We start from the raw sequence: 24,003 nt of genomic DNA, 5'->3' as shown, positions 1-24,003 counted from the left end.
TGTTATACTCCAATTACACAGCTCCACCTCTCTTCAGACAGATTCATTAAAAATCCTTACTATCAGAGTTGTGATTTCATGCCTTGTCATCTCAGGGTGAGAGGAGCTAGCCTGCATCAATTTAATTGCATTAAGCTCTTTGCATTTTGCTTCTACCTCAGATACTGTCATTTCTACACTCATATAACAACATGAGAAGGGTCAACCTGGATCAGACCAGGCATGTCTCAGGCCAGAATCCTCTCTGTAATCAGAACCATAAGCAGATGGCTCGGGAACAGTGAGAACAGGACAAGCAAATACAACACTTCTGCCTAGTTCTCTCCACTTCCAATTATTTTCAGCTCAGAAAATCTTGTATCATTGATATCCTCTTTGATATGATGTGCTCTACATGTTCTGTTTGTTGCCTTTATTGAAAACTGAGGAAAAGTTTCAGATGTTGCACCACTGCTTCTGGATGTAGCACATCCTCTTTCTGTTCTCTAGATCCATTTAACTGACTGTGATGGGTTGATATTTGAGGGACATGAGGTGCCCACCAAAGCTGCTCTGTCATTCCCCATGTCGGCTGAACAAGGGAGATAAAACATAGCGAAAGCTTGTGGGTTGAGGTAAGGACAGGGAGAGATCACTCACCACTTACTCTCATGGGCAAAACAGACTTGACTTGGGAAATTAATTTATTGCCAATCAAATCAGAGGAGGGTAGTGAGAAATAAAAACTGAATCTCAAAAACACCTCTCCCAACCCCTCCTTTCTTCTCAGGCTTAACTTGACTCCCAAATTCTCTACCTCCTCCTGCCAAGTGGTGCAGAGGGACAGGAATAGGGACTGTGGTCAGTGCATCACAGATTGTCTCTGTTGCTCCTTCCTCCTCACACTCTTCCCCTGCTCCAGCGTGTGATCTCTCCCATGGGAGACAGTCTTCCATGAACTTCTCCAATGTGGGCTCTTCCCACAGGCTGCAGTTCTTCACAGACTGCTTCAGCATGGGTTCCTTCATGGGATGCAGTCCTTCAGGAACAGAATACTCCAGTGTGGGTCCCCTGAGGGGTCACAAGTCCCCCAGCAAACCTGCTCCAGGGCTCCTCTCTCCATGGGGCCACAGGTCCTGCCAGGAGCCTGCTCCAGTGTGGTCCTCCCACAGGTTCACAACCTCCTTTGGGCATCCTCCTGCTCCAGCATGGAGCATGAAGAAGGTTTTTTACTATATGTTTTCATAGGTAGAATTTTTGCTTCATTTTATTATCAGCTTTTAGCGTACACCATTTAACTGTACCACTGACTTCAGGTTCAATTCTTCAAGGGACTCAGGTGAAAGATCTACTAGTTTTCAAAATGACTGTGAATTCCAGTGGCACAATTCACAAGAAGAAGCCTCTCACAAGAATAGACAAAACATGTTCCTTGTCTGTTTATACTATAAGGCTTTTGTTGGCACACTGTTGCTGGGGTCGCTAAGCAATCCAAATCCTCTACAGCTGAATCAGCAATATAGTATGAAAGTGCTAAAGCCAGTTTCAGAAGCCAGTTTCTATTACATAGACATATCCTAGTTATGCTGATATATCTACACCTATTTCAGTGGCAAATTAAGTATTTACTCCCCTGTTTCTGTATTACTGCTCTCAGTGCATTTTGCTCCAGTCATGACAGAAATTATTTCTCTTTGCCTTGGAATTGGTTTAACTTGGACTGGGGAGGAAAGAACAACCCACAATTCTGTATAGATCAAACTGTGTTAAAACTTAATGGAAACTTCCTGAAACCCCCCATCCCTCTAAGCACTCTGGAACATGAAGAAAATCTTTCAGTGTGGCCTCTGTAAAGAAAGAGGCTAAACACACACACCGCTTTCACAACTAGCTCCCCTTTCTTCACTCAAGCATAGTAATTTACAGCATACAGATATGGGTCTGAGCCATGAAGCCAAACAGCAACTACATCATTCCCAGTGACTGTTTTCAGTCACTATAAATTCTATTCTATAAACCATCACTCCCCAGGCTGCTTCATCCCAACCTTGCAACTCAAACACCCCCTGGCTCGCTCAAGACACAGGTGCGCTACCAGCAATTCTTCTTCTTCTTCCTCAATTATCCACATAGCGGGAACAGGATGGCTTGCAGTTCCCACATTTCAGCACCACCGTATTGTATTCTCAGTGCTTGGGATCACACTTTTAAGATGAGGACATTGTCACTTCAGCAGAATGGACTGTGGCATCCCTGCAAGGCACTCCTGACAGAGTATGCTGGATTAGGAGTCCGTATCACCCTCACAGCAAGATCACAAAAACAGCATCTGGGATCTTGGCAGGAGTTACGATACCTGCTAATCTGAGAAGCCAGTCTAATGGAGGCCACTCCAGATCAGCAGTCTTTGACATTCACACTGCTGCTCCATAGGGATCAGAGTGGCTGACCCCCTCTTGGGATGATCACATCACTGTGACTGAGGTATCACCATGCTGTGTAATTACTGCCTGTGGCATAGCAGTTCAGACACTGGAGAGAGACATTTCTGTCACTTTCCAACTGAATGAATAAGCCATGCACGAAATCCCCCTTCAAATTAGGTCAAGCCTCACAGAATTGTTATTTAAGTACGTAGGCTTTGATTTTAATTAACCATGATTAACTTTTATATAAAGCACATATTATATATCATTTATATGCATATAACTATAAAACATATAAATTATAAATCTATAAAATTATCATTAAAATAGCAGTGCTTTATTAACATTTTGAAAGAATCCTAAATTTCTTTGCCTTTCAGATTGGAAGATTGTACCTAAAACTTCTGCATCACTTGGAGTTCTTTGCAAAGTCACACATTGTTTCTACTTATTTCATTCTTTTATCTCTCACATGCTAATTAAAAATGAGATATCCACTATCAAAACCATGATAATGCACAAAAAAAAAAAGAGACCTATATGTCAAGGGGAAATCAGGTTTTAAGACAAGATTATGGCTTAACCCTGTTTTGTGTTCCCATACAAGTACAGCAAAATGGAAATCCTGTTTTGGAAACACAGTTCCTAATGAAAATAATTTTTTTAATTTCTTAGGGTTGTTACTTGACAATTGAGACAACTAGCTACACAGTCAGCATGACTTGCTATATTTCCCCTGACTTTCATTATGGATGCATCCACCACCACCCTGAGCAGCCTTCTTCCAGCATTATGAAATGTACCTGAAACTCCAGAGAGGTAAACTTTCTTTCCTTCTTCTTCTTCACCTCTTCCTTCTTTATTGCCTGAGGTTTTGATTTCTCTTTCTCTTTTTCCTTTTCCATTTTCTGAATGTGCTCCACATAGGCATCATAGATCTCCCACTGAGAGACAGAGGCAGGATTTATCAGGACCTGATTATATGCCACAAAACAGCTATCCTACACCATCAAAAAATATGTGTCCTCACAACAAAAACACTGCCACTGGAATCAGCTAAAGACAGCTGGCTTGTTGCACAAAGAGTAGAGGATTGAAGCCCAGGATTTTTAAAGCTTGATGGGGTATGTCTTACTTTTTAAGAACACCTTATTGCATTCTTGATGATTTATTCCTTGAACACTCTTCTTGGTGCTTTGACCCTGCATCTTTTTTGTAGGACTTTGTGTTTGGTCAGTTTACCAGAGCTTAACAGGAAACATGCATTAAACATCGCTCTATGACATTTCTCATGTGGCGCTGGAAAATTAAATCGTAGCTGCTTAACACAGTTGAAATCTTGGACTCCAACTCTGAAGCATATGATCAAATGCAAACTGAGAGCAGCTTTGTATCTTCTGCTATGCCACATGACACAAATGCCTTACTTGAGTAGATACAAAAGTAATTTTTCTATTTAAGAATTATTCATCAGCATTGGAATGCTAGTACCGTATCTGAAACAGGTACATTACTTTCAGGGCAAAACAAAGGCAATCTAATTCTGACACATAAGTTTAGGAAAGCAGGTATGATTCAAACACAAAATACAGACTAGAGCACTGGAGAAAAAAAATGGTAACAGAAATCTGTAGCAAAAAAACCCTGCATTGTGTTTTAAACTTGCAAGCAAAAATGACATTGAAAGATGTTCCAGACATCAGGAAGATGACAAAGAAGATGTGATAAGAAGAGTAGGAGGAGTAGAACAGAAAACTTCGAAATAAGAAATTGTGAGCATAAGGAAGAATAAAAGAAAAAAGAATTGAGGTAAAAAAGAGTTTGTGTTAAGATTTCATCTTGTATCCACTCAAAAATCCAGCAGACTAAAAGGAAAACATGGGAAAACTTTTAATTTTCAGACATTTCATGCAGAACTTAGGTGGGGTCCAAATTCATGAGTTTGTTTGCTTGAGTTTGGTACAGTAGGTTAACTTCAGCAACAGCCTAATTGTCTTAAACAGTTCTGTTCTCCCTAATTCTCAGGTCATCAAAAAAGAAAGGCAACTAACTGGAGGGGGGGGAGATCTTAGGCCAATTACTCTGTGATTTCAAGTTCAGGAATAGACTGGGTTACAAAGACACCTTCGCTCCGCTTCCTATCAGTTTTCCATTTTTTAAGTTGCTTCCATTACCTTATACCTTCTCCTGTGGTACACTGGTAACAAATACCAGTTGGGTACACTACTTTAAGCAGTATTTGCAACACAGTGACAAACACAAATACATGTTGAAAATATCTGTGAAAATTAATTAGCAGAATTGGCTGGATTGCCTTTCCAGTGAAAGATATAGCATATTTAATGTGTAAAATAGCATGCACATTTTTTTTACATTTTTAAGAGGTAGAGGAAATATTATATAATTCTTCATCATTAATCAATTGGCACATTCCCATTACACAAAATAGAGCTAAGTCTATTGCAATAGGCTTAGTGTGGACCTTCCACATTCCTTATGCAGTAGGTCTCACCAGTTTCAGCTTCAGGCTTAGAAACCTGCTTTCACATACAGCTGAACTTAGACAAGGTAAAAAACACAGTGTTGCACACATCAAATTCTTAACAACTTTCCTAAAACTTCAAAGAACCCTCTTGAAATCCCAGCTGTATGAAATCCTCAGAGTTCTCCACTCTCTAAACACAGTGTTCAAAGTGGAGCTAGCATGCAGACGTGTCCTAAGCACTATTTCATTGGTGTTTTTTTGTGTATTTTAGTCCCCATTGATCCTGCCTCTGATGGGATCAGCTGATAGAGGTGTCCTGCAGCTGACCAGGTATTAAATTCTGGATCACAGCTCCTCCTAAATAACCAGCTCACTCACCACACAGTGATGGGAGATCTTCAGCAGCAGGACAGTCCCCACTCCAGAGAGAGCCATGCCCCAGAGGAGACAGTGCCTGCAAGCTGCAGTCCACCTCTTGCTGAGTCCAGAATCATGCTCTCACTGTGGTTTCCCCATTTTCACTCATTTAAGACTCCTAAGCAGACTGGACAGGGTGGCTGGCAAGTGATAGATCAATTAAAAGCAATGAAACCAACACACTTGGCCTTAGAAATATAAACCATTAGCAAGTTCACCCATTACGGCAGAAAAGAGGGCCACACTAGTTTGCTCTCAAATTTAAGCCAAAGAGCAAGGCCACAGTATGGGATTTCATTCCATTGCAAGGAACGTAAACATAGCAATTAGGTTTTTCCTTTCTCATATCTCAGTTTCATACATAAACTCTAAAAAAACTTTGAAAGAATATACCTGGTTAACAGTGGATGAGAAATCTTTACAAGGTGTAGGCTCCGACTGACACGCTTTTTCCTGAATAAAGAACAAGCATAAAGAAGTGTAATCTTTGCATTGAAACTCTTTTCAGTGACATCTGTGGAAACAGCCTTCTCATAGCAGGTAGTTAGATTAATATTGATCTAAGATTAATTCAACATCCAAATGACTCCTAGAGCACTGCACAAACATTATAAGTGATCATGCAATTACAAATACATTTACTGGTGGACTAAAATATGGTTCTTACTTTTTTTCCAACATACTTAAAAGAACTAATTTCAGTATTTCATTCTGAAGGAGTTGAAATGGCTTCTTTCATTTTACCATTTGAAACAATCTGCTACTGATTACAGTATCAGCTATGATATCCCACCAAATTTGAAAAGTTTTGACCTACATGTTAAAACCCCACTTGGGTACAGCAGTCAAAGCAAAAGAGTTGAACAGAATGATAACCTATAAACAGTTAGTTTCATGTTACTTAAATCATATTTTTATCACCCTTACATAAACATTCTGAAATAAATGAATATATTTCTGATACTTTCATTTCATTGAGCAGCATTTTCGTTCGAAAAACTGTCGTGTCAGGACATTTTTAAGAAGCTGCCTGTAGTAGTTCACTGACCTCTGAAATGGAGCAGTCTCAGAGGTGGAAACTGCACATCCTGTACACCATACTGTGGCACTTCACAGCTATATGGTCTCTATTCTGCTTTCAAACGCAGAATCACACAGTGGCACGTGCGCCTCTCCCAGTAAAATCAATAGGAAGAGAACATGCAGATCTGAGAACAGGGAACTAACAAATTCAGTGGCCTCCACAGGGGATTTTGAGCTGCAGAATCTTAGCTCAGATTTTGCAGTAAGCACCCCTCTGTTGGACAAACTCTCCTGAGATCCTCCATCTGTCCTAGTGGGCAAAGATGGTATGTCTTCAAGGAGATAGTAGCTCCAGCAATAAAGTAACTCCTAGATCTCTCCAAGCCCATCAGCTGTAAAGACATGTCACTTGAGGTATAATAGCTGCAAGAAGGCAGACAGGCTCTCTGGGTAAGCTGTATGTACTCTGATTCCAGGGCAGCAAGGAAAATAGGAGAACTTTCTCTCCGCAAGTTGTATTACCAATTCAGAAAGCTCCTTTTTGAGCACTGAACCAGGGGCCAGCATCACCACTACGGCTCAGTCAGAAGGCCTGCTGAAGACACACTCAATGGGAGTGGCTGCAGGCTCAGTAAAAAGCTTAGGGAAAGTCTAGGACCTGTACTGATAGGAAAGTGCATGCATGGAGACGGAGCGAAAAGTCCCATGTAGCAGCAGTAAAGATCTGTCGTACTTACGCGAGTCTGTTAGTGTAGTACCTGTGCTTAATACAAGCACAAATACCATTATCCTTTCAATTGTGTGCAGTTCTGGTGTCCTCAACATAAAAAGGACATGGAACTGTTGGAACAAGTCCAGAGGAGGCCACGAGGATGATCAGGGGACTGGAGCACCTCCTGTATGAAGACAGGCTGAGAAAGTTGGGGCTGTTCATCCTGGAGAAGAGAAGGCTGCGTGGAGACCTCACAGCAGCCTTCCAGTATCTGAAGGGGGCTTATAAGGATGCTGGGGAGGGACTCTTCATTAGGGACTGTAGTGATATGGCAAGCGGTAATGGGTTCAAACCTAAACAGGGGAAGTTTAGATTAGATATAAGGAGGAAGTTCTTTACCGTAAGGGTGGTGAGGCACTGGAACAGGTTGCCCAAAGAAGTGGTGAATGCTCCAGTCCCTGGCGGTCTTCAAGGCCAGGCTGGACAGAGCCTTGGGTGGCATGATTTAGTGTGAGGTGTCCCTGCCCATGGCAGGGGGGTTGGAAGTGGATGATCTTAAGGTCCTTTCCAATCCTAACTGCTCTGTGATTCTGTGATTCTGTAACATAGGAGCACTTCTATCCCTGCTCCATGGGCAAGAACTGAAGTACAAGGCCATAAAAGAACTCTCTGGCAAAAGGAAATTGAATTAATGGATTCCAAGCCCTCAGCTACTACCCTAACCACTGCTCTATACTTTTGCAGATGATAAAATAGATATAAAAAGTATTATATCCAAGTAGAAGTTTAAGAATTTACAGTAGCAGCAAAACTTCTTTAGGCTGTACAAGAGGCAAGAACTTTTCTGTCACCATTTTCATCACCCAGAATGTTTTACCACAGTAAAACACTGTTTCTTCCTCCTAATACTAGCTATAGAGATCACAGGATATGAAACAAACACAGATGATCCCAAAGTAAAGATCACTCAAGTCACTCAAGGAAATAGCAGCATACCCGCAAAGGGTTGTTGAGTGTCCTTGAAGCTCTCTCGGTGAAGTTGAACTGGTTTGCAAGCTTCTTCTCTGGCTTTTTGGTGGGAGGAGCCTCTTCATCCTCCGCTGCCTCAGCTACTTCTGGTCCTGACTCCTCTGCCGTTTCCTCTCCCGCAGCCTGCAACAAAATAGAGCAGTGACTCCACCCTGAAAGAACCTGACATCTCTCTCCTTCTTCAGAAGCAATTCTTCTCAGACAGCTCCAGTTCTTTTGCCTAGTGAGTTAGATTATAACTGAAGATTCAATATTTAAGATGGAAATTAGGAGACTTCCAGCAATTAGAACAATGAGGTTCTGGAATGGTATTTAAACATGAATATGGAAAAACAGGAATGGAAGCTACTTAAAACAAAGCCTGACATAAGCAACATAATACATCATGACTGCCTTTCCTAAAATGGACTTAGAGATCAGGAGACTGTGTTAAAATCCCACTACCTGTGATTTCATTTCCTTGCTAGACAGTGAGCTTTATCTGAAACTAGTCTGAATTTGATTCAAAGGCCTGACACTGTGTGGATAAGAACAAACTTCTCACAGCATACTCCTTTCCTTATCAGCCAACTGCCTTCAAATCAAAACATTGCTTAACTCATGTTAACTCATGTTTAAGCGTTCGACACTGTCCCACATGACATCCTTATCTCTAAATTGGAGAGACATCAGTTTGACAGGTGAACCACTCGGTGGATAAAGAACTGGCTGGATGGCCGCACACAAAGAGTTGTGGTCAACGGCTCAATGTCCGGCTGGAGACCAGTAACGAGTGGTGTCCCTCAGGGATCGGTGTTGGGACCGGTCTTGTTCAACATCTTTGTCGCTGACATGGACAGTGGGATTGAGTGTGCCCTCAGCAAGTTTGCAGATGACACCAAGCTGTGTGGTTCGGTTGATACCCTGGAGGGAAGGAATGCCACCCAGAGGGACCTCGACACGCTTGTGAGGTGGGCTGATGCCAACCTCATGAAGTTTAACCATGGCAAGTGCAAGGTCCTACACCTGGGTCGGAGCAATCCCAGGCACAGCTACAGGTTGGGCAGAGAAGAGATTCAGAGCAGCCCTGCAGAGAGGGACTTGGGAGTGCTGGTCGTTGAGAAAATGTGCATGAGCTGGCTTCAGTGTGTGCTCGCAGCCCAGAAACCAACCATATCCTGGGCTGCAGCAAAAGGAGCGTGACCATCAGGTTGAAGGAGGTGATCCTGCCCCTCCACTCTGCTCTCGTGAGACCTCACCTGGAGTATTGTGTACAGTTCTGGTGTCTTCAACATAAAAAGGACATGGAACTGTTGGAACAAGTCCAGAGAAGGGCCACGAAGATGATCAGGGGACTGGAGCACCTCCTGTATGAAGACAGGCTGAGAAAGTTGGGGCTGTTCAGCCTGGAGAAGAGAAGCTGCATGCTTCTCATAGCAGTCTTCCAGTATCTGAAGAGGGGCTTATAAAGATGCTGGTGATGGACTTTTCATTAGAGACTGTAGTGATAGGACAAGGGGTAACATGTTCAAACTTAAACAGGGGAAGTTTAGGTTAGCTATAAGAAGAAAGTTCTTTACTTTAAGGGTAGTGAGGAACTGGAATGGATTGCCCAGGGAAACTGTGAATGCTTCATCCCTGGTGGTCTTCAAGGCCAGGTTGGACAGAGCCTTGGGTGAGATGGTTTAGTGTGAGGTGTCCCTGCCCATGGCAGGGGGGTTGGAAGTGGATGATCTTAAGGTCCTTTCCAATCCTAACTATCCTGTGATTCTATGATTCTATGTAGTTATGCTTGCTGCTTTCACCCCTCCACATTTTTTTTCACCAATTTCTCTTTCAGGAATGGACATCCTTTGCAGGACGATTCCAGATCCCCTCAAATTACACTCTACCTTGATATAATATCTGCATAAAGACAGAGCTGGTGTGAGAGACCTCATCCTCCTACATAGCTTCTGCATACTGAAAAATGGCAGCAGGATCCTAGTTGTTCAGTAGAATCTGAAGGATCTCACCTACAGCAGAGACATCTCAGGCATAAAAGAATCAATCACAGAAGCATCTCAGCAAGCCCATTTTATAAGAAAGGCATGTAAAATCTGATACTAAAAATAAAATTGACAGCTCTTTGATGACTATGAAGAATTACCTGAGTATCTCCTGTGCTTTGTTCATCTTTAACCTGTGTTTCTTCAGATGCTTCTGCAGAAGTCTCAGCAGGAGCCTTTTCTGATGACAAAAAGGATAAGTGAGTAGGTCCAGGATAATAGGATGTATTATCCCATACTCCACAGATCTTTCTATCTTCTGAAGTATTAACACACAGATGCATCCTTTTCTCATTAGACAACACAGTAACCAATTCCTAATTTGGAAGCTGATTTTTTGCTTGAAGCCATGGAAAGAGACAATGTTATTACCAGAACAAAACTGCAGTCATTCTGGCTGTACTGAAATAAAAAATCTGATTTCAACTCAAATCAAATCCTAAATCCAGTTCTGACATGAATAGTTTTGTCTCTGGGTATCCAATCAGCTCTGGACCTCTCTGCCCCCAAAAAATGGTTGGAATTTTATATAACTGTGAAGAATGCCTTCAAGGCATGTAAGAGTTACAGCATATTTTGTTCTTGTTTATATGGATCAACATGTATATACTAGTCTTGTTAGAGAATGGTGGATGTCAACATTCCAATCACAGTCTTGAGTGTGTAGTCATGCTAGCACCAAGCTGCTTGAAACTAGATATTTATGAATATACAAAAAACATTGCCCACAACAATAATCCATGCTTTCGTGGCATTGAAGATCCCCTACAGCACTTTGTCCTACTTCAAATCATCATACACATTTTGTTGAGTGTAAAATAAAAGAGGTGCTGACCCTCAGAAGCTGCAAGTAACAACTTCTCCCACGAGCTTATCCTGTGTTCTCATTGCACCTGACAGTTACCACCTTGAAAGTACACTCTTTGTGACACAACTTCTCTTTTTGCAAAGAACAGAAATACAAGAATATTGCTAGGCAGTACATCTTTCCATGCTGAAAATTCAAACCTAAAACTCTTTACTAACAACAGAGCTTTTCAGCCTCTGATTAAGGTGTCTTTGGACTGAAAACTTCAGAATGGTGATAATAGCCCAGATCAAAGGTCTAACTAGCCCAATATCTTGTATCCCACATTGTCTAGAAGGAGATGTCCCTGTTAAAGTGTGAAAATTGGTGAAGTGTATCCCAGTTTCCTGTATGATCACCCAGCCTCCAAACATTTCTGCTTTGACACTTTAAATCATGTCTGAAACCTTCAAATCAAGCTAGGGAGTTTAGACATTTATGTTCAACTAATGGCAATTGAAGATGTTTAAAAGACAGTAAATAGCTCTGAAAGTTTCAGTGTTAGTGTTTACATGGCTCAGAAAGCATGCACCATTTTCTACACAGCAGCAAACATCTGGCTGATTGTTTTTTCTAGTTTTGTTTCCCAAGAAGGATGAAAGCCAAAACAGGAGCTGTTCAATTCCATGGTGATGAAACATGATCATTCCCTCATGTTTAGTAACTGGCAACAGTACCCAGTTGAAGATTATTGTGGCTTCAGATAATAAACATACCTGCTCCAGTGGTTGATTTCATAGTCTGTCGCCTGCCTTCATCTGAATCTTTGGGTATCAGGTTTCCATTATAAGAGAAGTGAATGGCCATTTGATTCACATGGCTTATTTGTTTGTATGCTCGTTCCTACCAAGAAGAAAAAAAACACCAAAATCAGAGGAGGAAAAGTATTTTAAAAACAGAAATACTGTGTAGACCAAATTGCTGAGGCTAAGAAGATCCATACTGATAAATATATGCTTGCTATTTGCATATTTACACTGAATTTCTTCCTATATCTCTCGACACTTGAGAGCCATAAATTAAAAATACCACAAAAAGAAGCAACAACATGAGACCTCTAGTTCCCCAGCACTGTAACAGCAAGTGAGTTTAAATATAGCTCTAATCGACCTCTACTACACACAGCACTCCGTAGGAAACTCTCATGTCCTTTTGCCCTGAGATCCCAGAACATGCTGTTGTAGCTACACAGAAGCCTCACCATATGTAGAAAGCAACTCTGACCTGGGGACAGTACAGGCTTTTACCACTGTGCCCTGGTTACAAGCACTGTACTAATTCAGCTATTTGATGTTAGCTTGATTGGCAGTTTCTTGTGGACCATTGTACAGTGCAGGCAAGCACCTGGTCTCAAACCACCTATTAAGATTTTAAGATGCAGCTAAAAGTGATCAGAAGCCACTGCAGACCACAGATGCTTCAATAGCTTCTTCTTAAAAGTATGACTGCTTTCTGTACCAATCACAGCATAGCACCAAGTATAGCACTGAGCCCACTCTAGTCACTGCGCAGGATTAGAAGTTACGGATCATCCATCACCTGCTTCTATCCCATGAATACAGAAAACATCAACTCCAAATGGAAGATAAAGTGACCTTATTTGTTTCCACAAAAACTGATTTCCCTTCCCTGGTGATCTCATGTAATGGTTGGTCAAACTAGTTACTGTAGCAGAGGTAAGACAGGCTCAGGAATATTCCACTTGACTGACTGTTCCCTACCTAAGGTTGTGAATAATCTAGTGCCAAAGATGAAGGAGCTGTCCCTGTGTCCTTTCTTTCAGGGGGTGTAACCCTTGCAAGGGAGGAGTGGGAGGCGAAGACACGGTTTCAATCTCCCCCTCCCACAGCTTGCATTGATGTTCATGCTACCTGGAGAGACTGCTCCAGGGTAATGCAACATATGCTCTACACATACAGACATGAAGGTGTGACTCTTAGATGTTTCCTGGCAGTCTTTCCTGCACCCTCTCCTGCCCACTCCTACTCACCAGGAACAGAGCTTGTCAGTGATTTCATAAAGCACATTTCTGAGCTCTCCTGTAATTCAAACTGAATCTTAATATGGGGATACTGAGGTATAACTGTCTTATAAACTGAGTAAAGCAATGCCTTTTGTCCTCTAACCACCACAGAATAGAGAAAGTTACTGCCTGAGATTAACTGTACTAATTATGTTCACTGCCAGATCTAGTTGAATAATTGTTATACCCTACTTATGAATTAATACATCAATGCTTTTATACTTTTGCCCTCTGCAAAAACCCTTTAAGAACCATTGGCAGCAAATATGTAACAAGATGAAGTCACATTAAAAGGAAATTTACCTAGTTATAAATCAGAAGTAAACACAAAACCATTTAACTGCAAAAAATGTCATTGTGATTTACAGGTCATGCCACACTTACTTTAAAGCTGTATCTGACGATATTCTGGGGAGCATGGGGATTATTAGCTTTCAGGACGCGTGTAATTTCCTCTTTTAATTCCTTTGGAATGGAAAAAAAATACTACTGTAAATAAAACTCCACTATTAATACAACAAACAGAATACAAAAATCAGCAGGTTTAGGGTCAGTTCTATGATGTTCAATTTCCTGCAGATACCTCACGTACAGCTGATGCCTTCACAAGAACAATGCTTGTGGCAAAGCAAGCTCAGAGTGGAATCCAAAACAGTCATCTGCTTCCCACCATTGTATTTCAATGGGCTTTCTTGAATCTTTTAGCTGACGTTAATTCTTATCTAAGCTATGTTAGCTGCATTCTATAGGGCAAGGAAGCTCATCAGTGCCTTGAAGTGTACACTGTCCAAAAATGCATAAACAATAAGATCAGTAGCAGTGCTCGCAGGATTGACCACTGCAGACAAAATGCAGTACTCAAGTTAACTATTTTCACTACCTGAGTAGGGGGAGGTGTATCTTCCCTTTGAGAACTACTTGAAGGACAGGAAGCAAACTAGAGTTTTATATGGCAGTGGAAGAGAGAGCCAACTGCAGCTGAAATGGTGACTGACAGCAATAGTACTGAACCAAGCTGACAGAAAATGGCCATAAAACTGTAGAACTGTATATCACACACACACCTGAAAAGCTAAAAGGTTGGGCCTGGGGTCCTCTTTGTCTAAGTGACGCCTTTGCCCCATTCCCCTCTTGGATTAATTCCACGCAGTTACACTGCCTTAAGGCCGGAACTGTGATTAAAAGCACATTCTCTGTTTTCCTGCTGAAAGACATTTCAGTTTATGCAGCAGACACTGTACTTCAGCAAGTACAGTTTTCATCTCACAGGAATCCCTCCAAAACAAATGGGTAAGAGGTAGGCTTCATTTTATAGAATTTTGTATACATCTCATGACAGCTACAGGCACTGTTTTACTCACAGCCTCAGTCAGCTCCAGTTGATCAGGGGGTTTGACTAGAGCCTTTACTCCTGTCCCTGCATCTGCCACGTCTCCTGCTTCCGTGGAGACATCGTCATCCTAGCAGAGGAATGACAAACCCATTAGTACAACTCCCAGAGCAGCACTTCTCCAGGCATGGAACAAGGAGATAAAAGCAGCATCCCCCCAACTCATCTGTACTTTGAGCAGAGCAGATAACCCCAAAAGGCAGGCCCAAATCTGAAGATTGTTGAATGGCTACATTTGACGGCAAGAGTTCAGCAATGAGGAGCTGCTGTCTGGAGATAATTCCTGGCCTGTAACAAAACTGGAATAACTCCAATAACAAAACTTAAGTAACTGTACTTCAATTTTGATTTAAAAGTTGGCAATTCTGTTTCTTTTGACCATATACACCCAAATGAGTCATACCTTAGGACTACTCAAGGGCACAAGTCAAGGACCTGCAATTACTTCCGAAGGGCTATTCTATAAGCTACACTTAGAAACTAGTTTGAGATACAAAGATGCAGGGGTGGGGATCCTGGAGGAATGTTAACCATTTTCTCATGAAGGCCAGCAGGTCTGCATTCTCCCAACACAGAGAGCTGCTCTCCTTAGGCTGTGTTTGGGTTGATGTCATGGTATGATATCATTAACAGGAAAATGAATCATTGCAGGGATGAATTTCAATTAATTGTCATCACAGATAAACTGCCAGAACACAAAGTTGCTGATTAAAGTGTTTAACTGCTCCAGGCAAAATTTATCCCTCAGTCAGAAATGTGTAATGGGTTGATTTAAAATAAATCAATCATTCTTTTAAATACAGTTCTCTCAGGTCTGCTAGACATTATAGAGCTGGCGGTGAGCGCCGGAAATAAGTGAAGGCTGGTTGCAGGTACAGAGACTGGACCCAGCAAAGCTTTGCTATCTGCAGAGTGCCACAAACATAAATAGCACAATGATGTGTAAAACCATGCAGTGGCTGAGAGTATTCTGCATATGCCAGGCATCCAGGGAAAGTCACAGACTGCAGCCTTTTTCTTCCCTAAAGGAGCTGAAATGAGGCAAGCTGTAAGGAAGGTCAGGCGCTCTAATACATGAAAGATTATGACGGCAGAACAGTTGTTTGTGATTTAATGCTCCCCACCTGCTTGTAGGACATTTATCATTCATAATTCGATGCCAACTAGATCAGTGGCTGTTTTCCCCAGTGAATCACATAAAAAGTGTTGTGGGTTTAATGTTTTTATTTATGATTTTCATTTAAAAGTAAATGAAAAGGGTCAAAAGAGGAACGTTTAACAAGACTGTGATTTGTTATAAGAAAGTGAAAAGCTGTTTATTACCATGTCTGTTTAAAGACACGTAAACTGTCGTTCTTCCATCCAAGCCAATACAGCAAAATAAGGGGAAGGTAGATTAAATATGGCTATTTTAAGCATTTATTTGCTCAAAAGTAAAAACATTATAATAAGGATTGTAATCAGAAAGTTACTACCTTTTTTTTTAATGTTTGTATTTCTATGTTAATTAAGTGAATATGGGATATGCTTTGATTTTTCTAAAACAAGCAGTCAGTTTTCTCACCCTCTCCAGCTGATATTTTGGAATTTACACCCCATACATTTATTTTAATCTTTTCATATTGCAAATTACCTACATTGTACTTTTGCTTTAGCTGCCACTTTTATTCTAAAGTGCTGGTGTAATTCCCTTCTCAGTGGAAATCTAGAGCTTCCTAACCTTATTGCTAAATCAATTGGAATGTTACCAATTCCATAAAACAGGCCATTGCTCAGACTGCATCTAGTTTTCAACTCACAGATAAAGAATGAAAAAACACTTTTTGAGACTTGTGGATTTGTGGATCTTACCCGTTTTTTAGATGCCGCTCTCAAAACCCTTGGTAGTCCTGCCCTTCCTCCTGAAGGTCCACCTTGGCCCTGAAGCGACAACATACCAAATGTAAACCTTCAAAGCACCTTTTCTTCCTAATTTAACCAAAGCAGAATAAAATTTTAATGTGCTTAATAATGTTTGCTCCAATGGTATGTTTCAAAAGCCGAACATTCCAGTATTTTGCCTATGAATAATTTAATTGAAAGGCTGTCCCTTTAACAATACAAGACGGCAGTTTTCAGGATGAAGAAACACTACGCTCTCTGCTTGTTACTGTCTATCTGTGATACCCCTAAATGTCACACACAGAGAGCGTTCTAGTGCCTTGCTCAAACACACAGAAAAGCTGCTTTTCTCCAAATGCCTGCATGTCATGGTGAGACTGGAGACAGCAGATCCACACCTACAAATACACAAGTGCTAAAAAAACACGGAAAACACTGATGAGCAGCTGGAAAGTTAACCACTGCCAACCTCCCCAAGCACTGAAAAACATCTATAACAGGCTTCAAGGAAAACAAAGAAATAGTTGTTTATAGGGAGCCTGACAGAGTTTAAGGAATAACAGAAGGGCACCAGTGACAAAGCTTTATGAAAACTTCACAGAAGGTGAGAGAGAAAATGAAGAGGATCCTTTTGAGAAGACACTGCAGGACAAACAGGACCAAAAACCCAGATGGCACAGGGAGGGAGAGCTGATAAATTAAACAAAGGAGATAATATTCAAAACCTGGGCAAGAACAGGTTTCAAGATGGATGCCAGAAAAACGCTGGATGGGATGGATAGGAACACCGAAGTAGGTACTTGGAAAAAGTTTTTGTCTTTGTGACAGGAAAGAAAGGAAACTAGAGAAGAGGGAAGGAAAATGAAGGTGTGGAAGAGCAAGCTCCCAAGGGTTTATTGATTTTCTTTAGAAGAATGTTAGAGTATGCCTTCCAGATCAGATCAAAGGTCAAACTAGCCAAGTATCCCCCTCCAGCAGTATTCAAAGCAGAGATCTATGGAACTTTCTCCAGGATACCCCCTCAGCTTGCCACAGGGACTTAAAACAGAAATGCTGTCATTTTTATTTCATACCAGTGAACCTTTTTCTCTACAAATTTATTCAGTCCTTTTGGAATCCATGCACATTGTTAGCATGCACAGCTTCCACAGCAAGGATTCCCATGGTACAGCTACATGCAAATGCAAAGAACCCCTGCTTGCTTTTCAAGTCCGCCACTTGCTGTTTTCATCTGGTTTTCCTAGTTAGTCTACTCACAATCCCAGCTTTATCATATTATCCATTTTTCATCCCCTTTTCCATACTTCTTATGAACACCTTAAGGAGCATGGTCTCTACAGAGATTCCTAGATGCCTCTTATAGTTCCCCTTCATTAGGAAAATTAAATATTCATTTCTACCATCTGCTTCCTACGCATTAAACAATTAAGCAGCTATAATGACTTCGACCCAGGATCCCCAAGCCTTTTTTCTAAAGTCCTTTTACTTGTTAAGACATGACAATAAGAATTCAGAAAAGAAAAATTTTCAGAGAAGAAGAAACAGCAGCAGAAATGTGAGGCTGTGTCTTTCAGTACTACTTCCCCTTGTACCACCTAAGCCACCTAAAACTGCATTTACTTTTATTCTGGAAGATACATATTAAAACCGATGAAAAATGAACAGTCCGATACATTTATATGCTTAGAAAATGTGCCTTGCTTTGAAATACAAATTATTATGACTCAAGTAGGGAAAATAAAGAGTTATGACATTTCCTTTATAATCCTACAGTGGGCTGGTAGCAGAGCAGATCAGAGAGCCTAAGAGCCCCTACATCACAACCGCTGCTGAGACTACTGGATTACACAACTGTCCTGTGTCCCCAGCACATCCTATCCTACAGAGAGCATGCTACATGTGAACCAGAGGTGATTTAAGCAACACAATCTAAGCAACAGATTTTCAGAGCAGAGTTTTATTCAGATCCAAATCAAAATCAAACTTCTGATTTTAAACATGAAACAAAGCCTGCTCACTATTGCCCTTTGTAAATGAGTCTATAAAAGCATTTATCCTGCAGCAAAGGCATCGACAAGGCAATCTGAGGGTAATTTGGTTTGGCAGTTGCATAGATTTCAATTAACATAATCCGAAAAGCCACCTGTGAATACATATATGCAACAGTATTAAAACACAAAAATGGCACTGAAGAAAAGCTAGAGTGCACTGGAAGGAGACAGCACAAACCCTGCCCTGCTCCCTGCACTGTACTGTTTGTAGAACACAACGTGAGCAATTTTTCTAATCAACCAGAGGCCTATGGCTAATTTGCTTTACTTCTTTTGTCCTCATACAGTACCTTCATGGTTTTAAGACTGTAACTTAATGATATAATACAGGCCTGATATGATTGGGAGACCCTGAGGAGACCCATGGTGTGGCATAGAGGAGTACAGGCAGGTGATGATAAGTGATGGGGCACGGGCTTGACACAGGGAGACCCCACAAGTGTAAGCATCTCATCACTGGCCGGTTAGAGAAATGTAGATTTGCAGAGGGAGGAACTGAAGAAAATTGGGTTTAGGGGTAACAAAGAAAACAAAACAATAGCATCTAGCATACTACTACATGCCATACCAATGGCAAAATGTGTGGAACTGTGTTAGCTAACATAAAATAAACTCCAAGTGGGTCTAGAACTGTTGGAATCCAGCTGGAAGGTGACACAAACATGAAGAGGTGAGATCCTAGTATTCTGGCAATATTATCACTAGACAACACTCATCATGACTAGATCTCTAAAATTATTACAGGGAGCAAAACGGGGACCAAACATTATGCTGGGGAGGGACTCTTCATTAGGGACTGTAGTGATAGGACAAGCGGTAACGTGTTCAAACTTAAACAGGGGAAGTTTAGATTGGATATAAGGAAGAAATTCTTTCCTGTTAGGGTGGTGAGGCACTGGAATGGGTTGCCCAGGGAGGTTGTGAATGCTCCATCCCTGGCAGTGTTCAAGGCCAGGTTGGACAGAGCCTTGGGTGAGATGGTTTAGTGTGAGGTGTCCCTGCCCATGGCAGGGAGGTTGGAAGTGGATGATCTTAAGGTCCTTTCCAACCCTAACTATTCTGTGATTCTATGTGTCAGCCAAAAATATAAAGTGTTTTACATAGCCTCCTAACTCAGGTAACAGCACAAAGTCTACTGCTGCTCCACTTGCTGAAAAGGGCAATCCTGACATTCCTTTTTATTGGTGTGCCTGTGCTTTGTCCTTTTGCTATCTCTTTTGTAAGCTCCTTCTCCCTGTAAATCTTTCCCCAAAGCCTGCACACTGTCCTTCTTCACACCTTTCATTAAAACTTCTCTGCCACATCAGCTGTAGAGTACTCAACAGCACCCAGATAGTTGATGAACTTCCACCACAGCTCAGAATGACAGCCATTGCTTCCTTAGTCTTCTTTTTAATGTATCCATAAGTTACTATTTAAGATGCAAACCTTTTGCTCTAAAAGCGGTTTCTTTGTTCCACAACGCGCAGTGTTTGTACAACAGGGAGGAGGTCACAAATGCACCCGCAATACAAATAAACAATAAAGGATAACTGTGAATTAACATAAGGATTGTATATTCACTAGCAAGATACTCACAACCACCAGCCTTCATACACATCTCTAAAATTCAAGCACATTTTTGCTGTTGTTAGCTACAGGAAAAAAAAAAGTTAACAGACTATTATCAGCATCTGAAAGAGAAGTATTTCAGAAGTTAGAAAATGTGAGAATTAAGGTTGCTTGGGCAACCTTCAATTCATCCCATCAGGGACAGGCATGGTACACAGCTTAATTCCATAACCATACACTTTGTTTTGTGTAAGTTCCCTGCCTCATTTAAGTTCCCCCAGGCTTACAAACATGGACAGAGTTCAGACAATATGTTGCTACTAGTGCTTTGGTTAATGTTGTTCAGCATCTAGAATCTTTTCTTTTTTTTAATGCATAGCCTGAATCAGACACCCAGCAAAGAACATTTCAATCACAAGCCAAACACTAACATTTTAGTGAATTCCATATAAACTGAGGATGATTTTCCTACAGAAAAAAATTAACAGTCTTCCTAAATCTTTCTAATAAATGGTGCTATTATCCCTGCCTTTAATAATAATTAACAAGAGGAGAAGTGTGAATAATTATGAGAGATTTATATTAGGAAAAAAGTGACATTGTTGCTAGGGAACTAAGGAATGGGTAGGAGACATTAAGGAGCTATAAGGCATTTCTCACCTCCAGGTCGTCATCATAACTTTGACCATCCTGGTCGGTGTTCCACTGCTCCCGCAAAAAATTCCAGAGTAAGAATTTATGCATGCTAAACATGGTTTACCCTGATGAGCATCTTGTATTGAATAAATTAACAGATTATCATTTTTTCCATAACAGTCACAATATTTAAATTAAGGATACAGAAAACTAAGTTGACTTCTTTTCTGGACCTTTCTTCCAGGATGTGTTTATGATCGCAGCAGCTAGAAACTGGGACAGACATCGACTACGCTACAAGACAAATTGACTATTTAATATAGCAAAGATACAGTAATCCAACAGGATGATACAGATTAAGAGAGGAAACAGCTGAAAATTGATGGTTTAAATGCATTTAATTTTCTTTCCCCTTGCCGCAGCCCTCTTTCACACAGGCAAGCCATCAAGAGGTGCAAATAGCTGCAAAATGAAGTCCTTCAGCAGGAAGCTTTCCTACTGCTAAACTATCCAACAAGCATTTCTAATTATATTTTTAGGTTGGATATTTGGGTTGTCTCCAAATGAAATTCCTCTAATTATTTATTATTTAAGTTACAAACCAGGAAAATAAAATAAGAAGAAACTATTGGCTACTTTCCAAAGGACATAGCTGTAAAAGAAAAAAGCTCTCCAGGCTGGCATTTCCTAAAAGCTATCTTGTTTCTAAACACAGAAACATGTAATAGGATGGAAAGCATCTAAGAGATGTGATGGCTAGTGGAAGTTTTGCTCTCAAGACCCTAGCAATTTGAGTGCAGCTTGTCCTGCAATGAGGAAAACAATCGCACCCAACCATTCATTCTAATCTTGTCCTTGCTCCCTCTATCCACAATGATTACTACTCTCTTTTTGTTGGCAATGTGACAGCCACAAATTGCTGTTCTGAGACTCATTAACTGAATTTGTATAAAATAGACAAAGACTATCAGTACCTGACTTTTTGACTGAATAGCAAAAGCTCTGAAGCTTTTCTATATCCTGGAACAATCATGTATGATTCTTTTTTAACAGCTATTTTCTATGGCCCAGTTTTTCAACTATTTCATCCTTCACTGTACAAAACCCCTGATTTGTCACTGGCAATGCTGATGGCAAATAAATCATCTTAGTGTCCTACCAACCAGAGATTTACTCTCATGAGCAAGTGTTCATTCAAGAACTGGGTTGAATCCTGATTTTGTGACCATAGAAATCCTTCAGGGAAAAATGTATCCATCCCTCACTTTCAGATCCAATGACAAATCAAGTAGGAGATGCAATGAAGCTACCACATGTGTAGTCCTGCCATCCAGGGTAAGTTCTTCACTACAGCCTTTGCTGGGTGGTACATCCTTCTCCTACACTGTCAGATTAAATTGCCCCTTCCAAACTAGCTCTTGCAGCTTTTCATTATAGTGAGGACCCAGACACACCACTATACAGTAACTCACTGAGTAAGGTGAAGTGAAACTAAACAACGCTTAAAGCACCAGCTGGGCTGAATAGATCTGGATTTGCAGACCCAACCCAAAATACCAGGAAATTCAGGAGGCAGGGATGATGAAGGTTGATTAGTCTGCAAAGCTCAACTGTCAGTTCCTATTAACCAAATTTTCCAAGGGCTGAAAATCAATTACAAAGTAATGAAACACTCATCAGGGCAATGACAAACCCAAACTATATTTTTTAGGACCATTTAAGAGACATTCCTGCAGCCTTTCTGCTTCCCATGCTCGCCATCAGCATAAGACAATCAGACTACAAGGCTGAACAATCACAGAACAGTCTTGCTAAATTTATTTCATCTTTCTGAGAAAAGACATTTTCATTCCCACTTCTGAAGCATAGAGGTTAGCATGTAGTCTGAAAAGAACACAGCTGCTTGAAGGATTCTAAAGTGAAGAGGGAGAGATATTAAGAGCTAAGACTGATGTTTCTGTAAAACCATTTAATAAATTCCTGCTAGCTTTTTATTCTTGTTTTGATTATTAGCAAACTACATACCAAACCACCACAAGACACAAGGAGCAAATAAGCACATAAATGGAAACAAAGCCAAAGGAAACAAAGTGACTTCCAGCTAGCCCTGCAGTAGACATCCATTTACACACAGTAGGGATGCCAACTGAAGAGCTATTTGCCAATACATCTTATAATCTGTTTTCTGAGAAACACTAAACTGTTTATTTTATATTCTGTGGACAGTTTAATGTATGCTTAAGAGCCAGTAAGCACCTTAAAAGCCTTGGCTGGCAAAAAAAAAGTAAAATGTGTCTACTTGTTGACTGTGTTCGGAGAGGGGGTCTCTGATTCTCTTTGACATCTTGCTGAACGGCAAGGGAGCTGCTGACAGGTCACTGGGTGCAAGACTGCAAGTGTTTTAACATTTGCTGTCAAAATTCAGATGCTTTCTTAACACTGCATAAGTGATCTGCTGCTGACAGAGGATTTGACCCTAAGTGGTAAGACCAGCCAGTCTCGTTTTGCACACAGTAAATGTTAAGAAGTGTATGCAATGTCAGTTAAGAAACCATAAGCAATCTTGCTTCTGCTTGGTGGGGGTTCAGCTATAGAGGTACACAGCAGCACAGAGTGCTTCCCACAGCTCAAAAAAAAGCCATAAAGCAAAGACAGGGAAATCTGTCTTTCAACAGCACACCTGATACCTATGTTTAAAATAATCTCGGGAGCATTGGCCCCTTTCTCTCACTACCCAGGACTACATGTGGGCCTGACACCAGGTTAGGTGCTAATCCCGGCCCTATCAACATCTTTCTCCATTTCCATGCATATGCCACAAAGCTCAGTGTTTTTAAAGCATACTGCACTTCTCAGTGTCCTTCTTGTCCTAGTCATGTCAGGAAAGCTGAGAATCTAATTCTTCCATTCCCTTCTGTCTGATGCAGGGTTACTGGTTTATGCCTTTCCAAAATCCCACATCTTTCCAAAATGCTCTGGAGCTCTGTTATTGTCCATAACACATTTCAGACCTGAAAGGAAGGATGTTATAGAAGAACAGAGCATAAGAAAGCTATTTACAAAGCTGCATTGGGAACACAAAGATCCAGGCATACAACATTCTTATTTATGTACAAAAACATGCAAAAGCCTGAAGATGCTTCTAATCAAGGCTCAGATCAAGTCAAAAGATTAATCTGGAAGCCTTTATCTCTGATGGTCTTTTACATATTTTCACCTGGGAATATGGGAGATTTCTTTCAAAGAAAAAGACATCCAGATGGCTGGAGACTGAACTGGAGGCTAAAGTTACCCAGATAAAAACAAAAAAAAAGAGTGAAATAAAGCAAGAAACTGGAGTCAGAGAAGAAGGCAGATACAACACAGGTACAGAAGAAGGGCAAGCAACCACCACCTGTAAGGGAAAAGAAGACGACAAAAAGAATTGATCACAAAGCACCTGAAGAATGCACAACCATGAAAGCAGAGGAGGGACTGAAGTGACAGACACTAAAAGAGAAGGACCTGATAGTGCCTGGGTAACTAT

General features: G+C 40.9%; 1 protein-coding gene across 5 annotated transcripts in view; it reads right to left on the bottom strand.

The window, feature by feature from the left end:
* Positions 1-24,003, bottom strand: part of DNAI1 (dynein axonemal intermediate chain 1) — a 154,228-nt gene that overhangs the window by 126,626 nt on the left and 3,599 nt on the right. For 4 of the 5 annotated variants that reach the window (XM_062620365.1, XM_062620368.1, XM_062620369.1 and 1 more), the window contains exons 2-9: positions 16,210-16,278; positions 14,330-14,428; positions 13,353-13,433; positions 11,662-11,788; positions 10,200-10,279; positions 8,039-8,194; positions 5,701-5,760; positions 3,209-3,349 (exon numbers count right to left, since the gene is read on the bottom strand). In XM_062620365.1, coding sequence (XP_062476349.1) covers positions 3,209-3,349; positions 5,701-5,760; positions 8,039-8,194; positions 10,200-10,279; positions 11,662-11,788; positions 13,353-13,433; positions 14,330-14,428; positions 16,210-16,278 — 813 coding nt within the window. The remainder of the gene's footprint in view (positions 1-3,208; positions 3,350-5,700; positions 5,761-8,038; positions 8,195-10,199; positions 10,280-11,661; positions 11,789-13,352; positions 13,434-14,329; positions 14,429-16,209; positions 16,279-24,003) is intronic. The other variant, XM_062620366.1, reaches the window with a different exon arrangement.

Source organism: Pezoporus occidentalis, unplaced genomic scaffold (genome assembly GCF_034315485.1).
Source record: "Pezoporus occidentalis ecotype Australia unplaced genomic scaffold, CSIRO_AGI_Poc_V1 ctg220, whole genome shotgun sequence".
In the NCBI taxonomy this organism is placed as follows: Eukaryota; Metazoa; Chordata; class Aves; order Psittaciformes; family Psittacidae; genus Pezoporus; species Pezoporus occidentalis.
The sequence above is the reverse complement of the archived record's forward strand: the minus strand, read 5'-3'. Positions and strand labels throughout refer to the sequence as shown.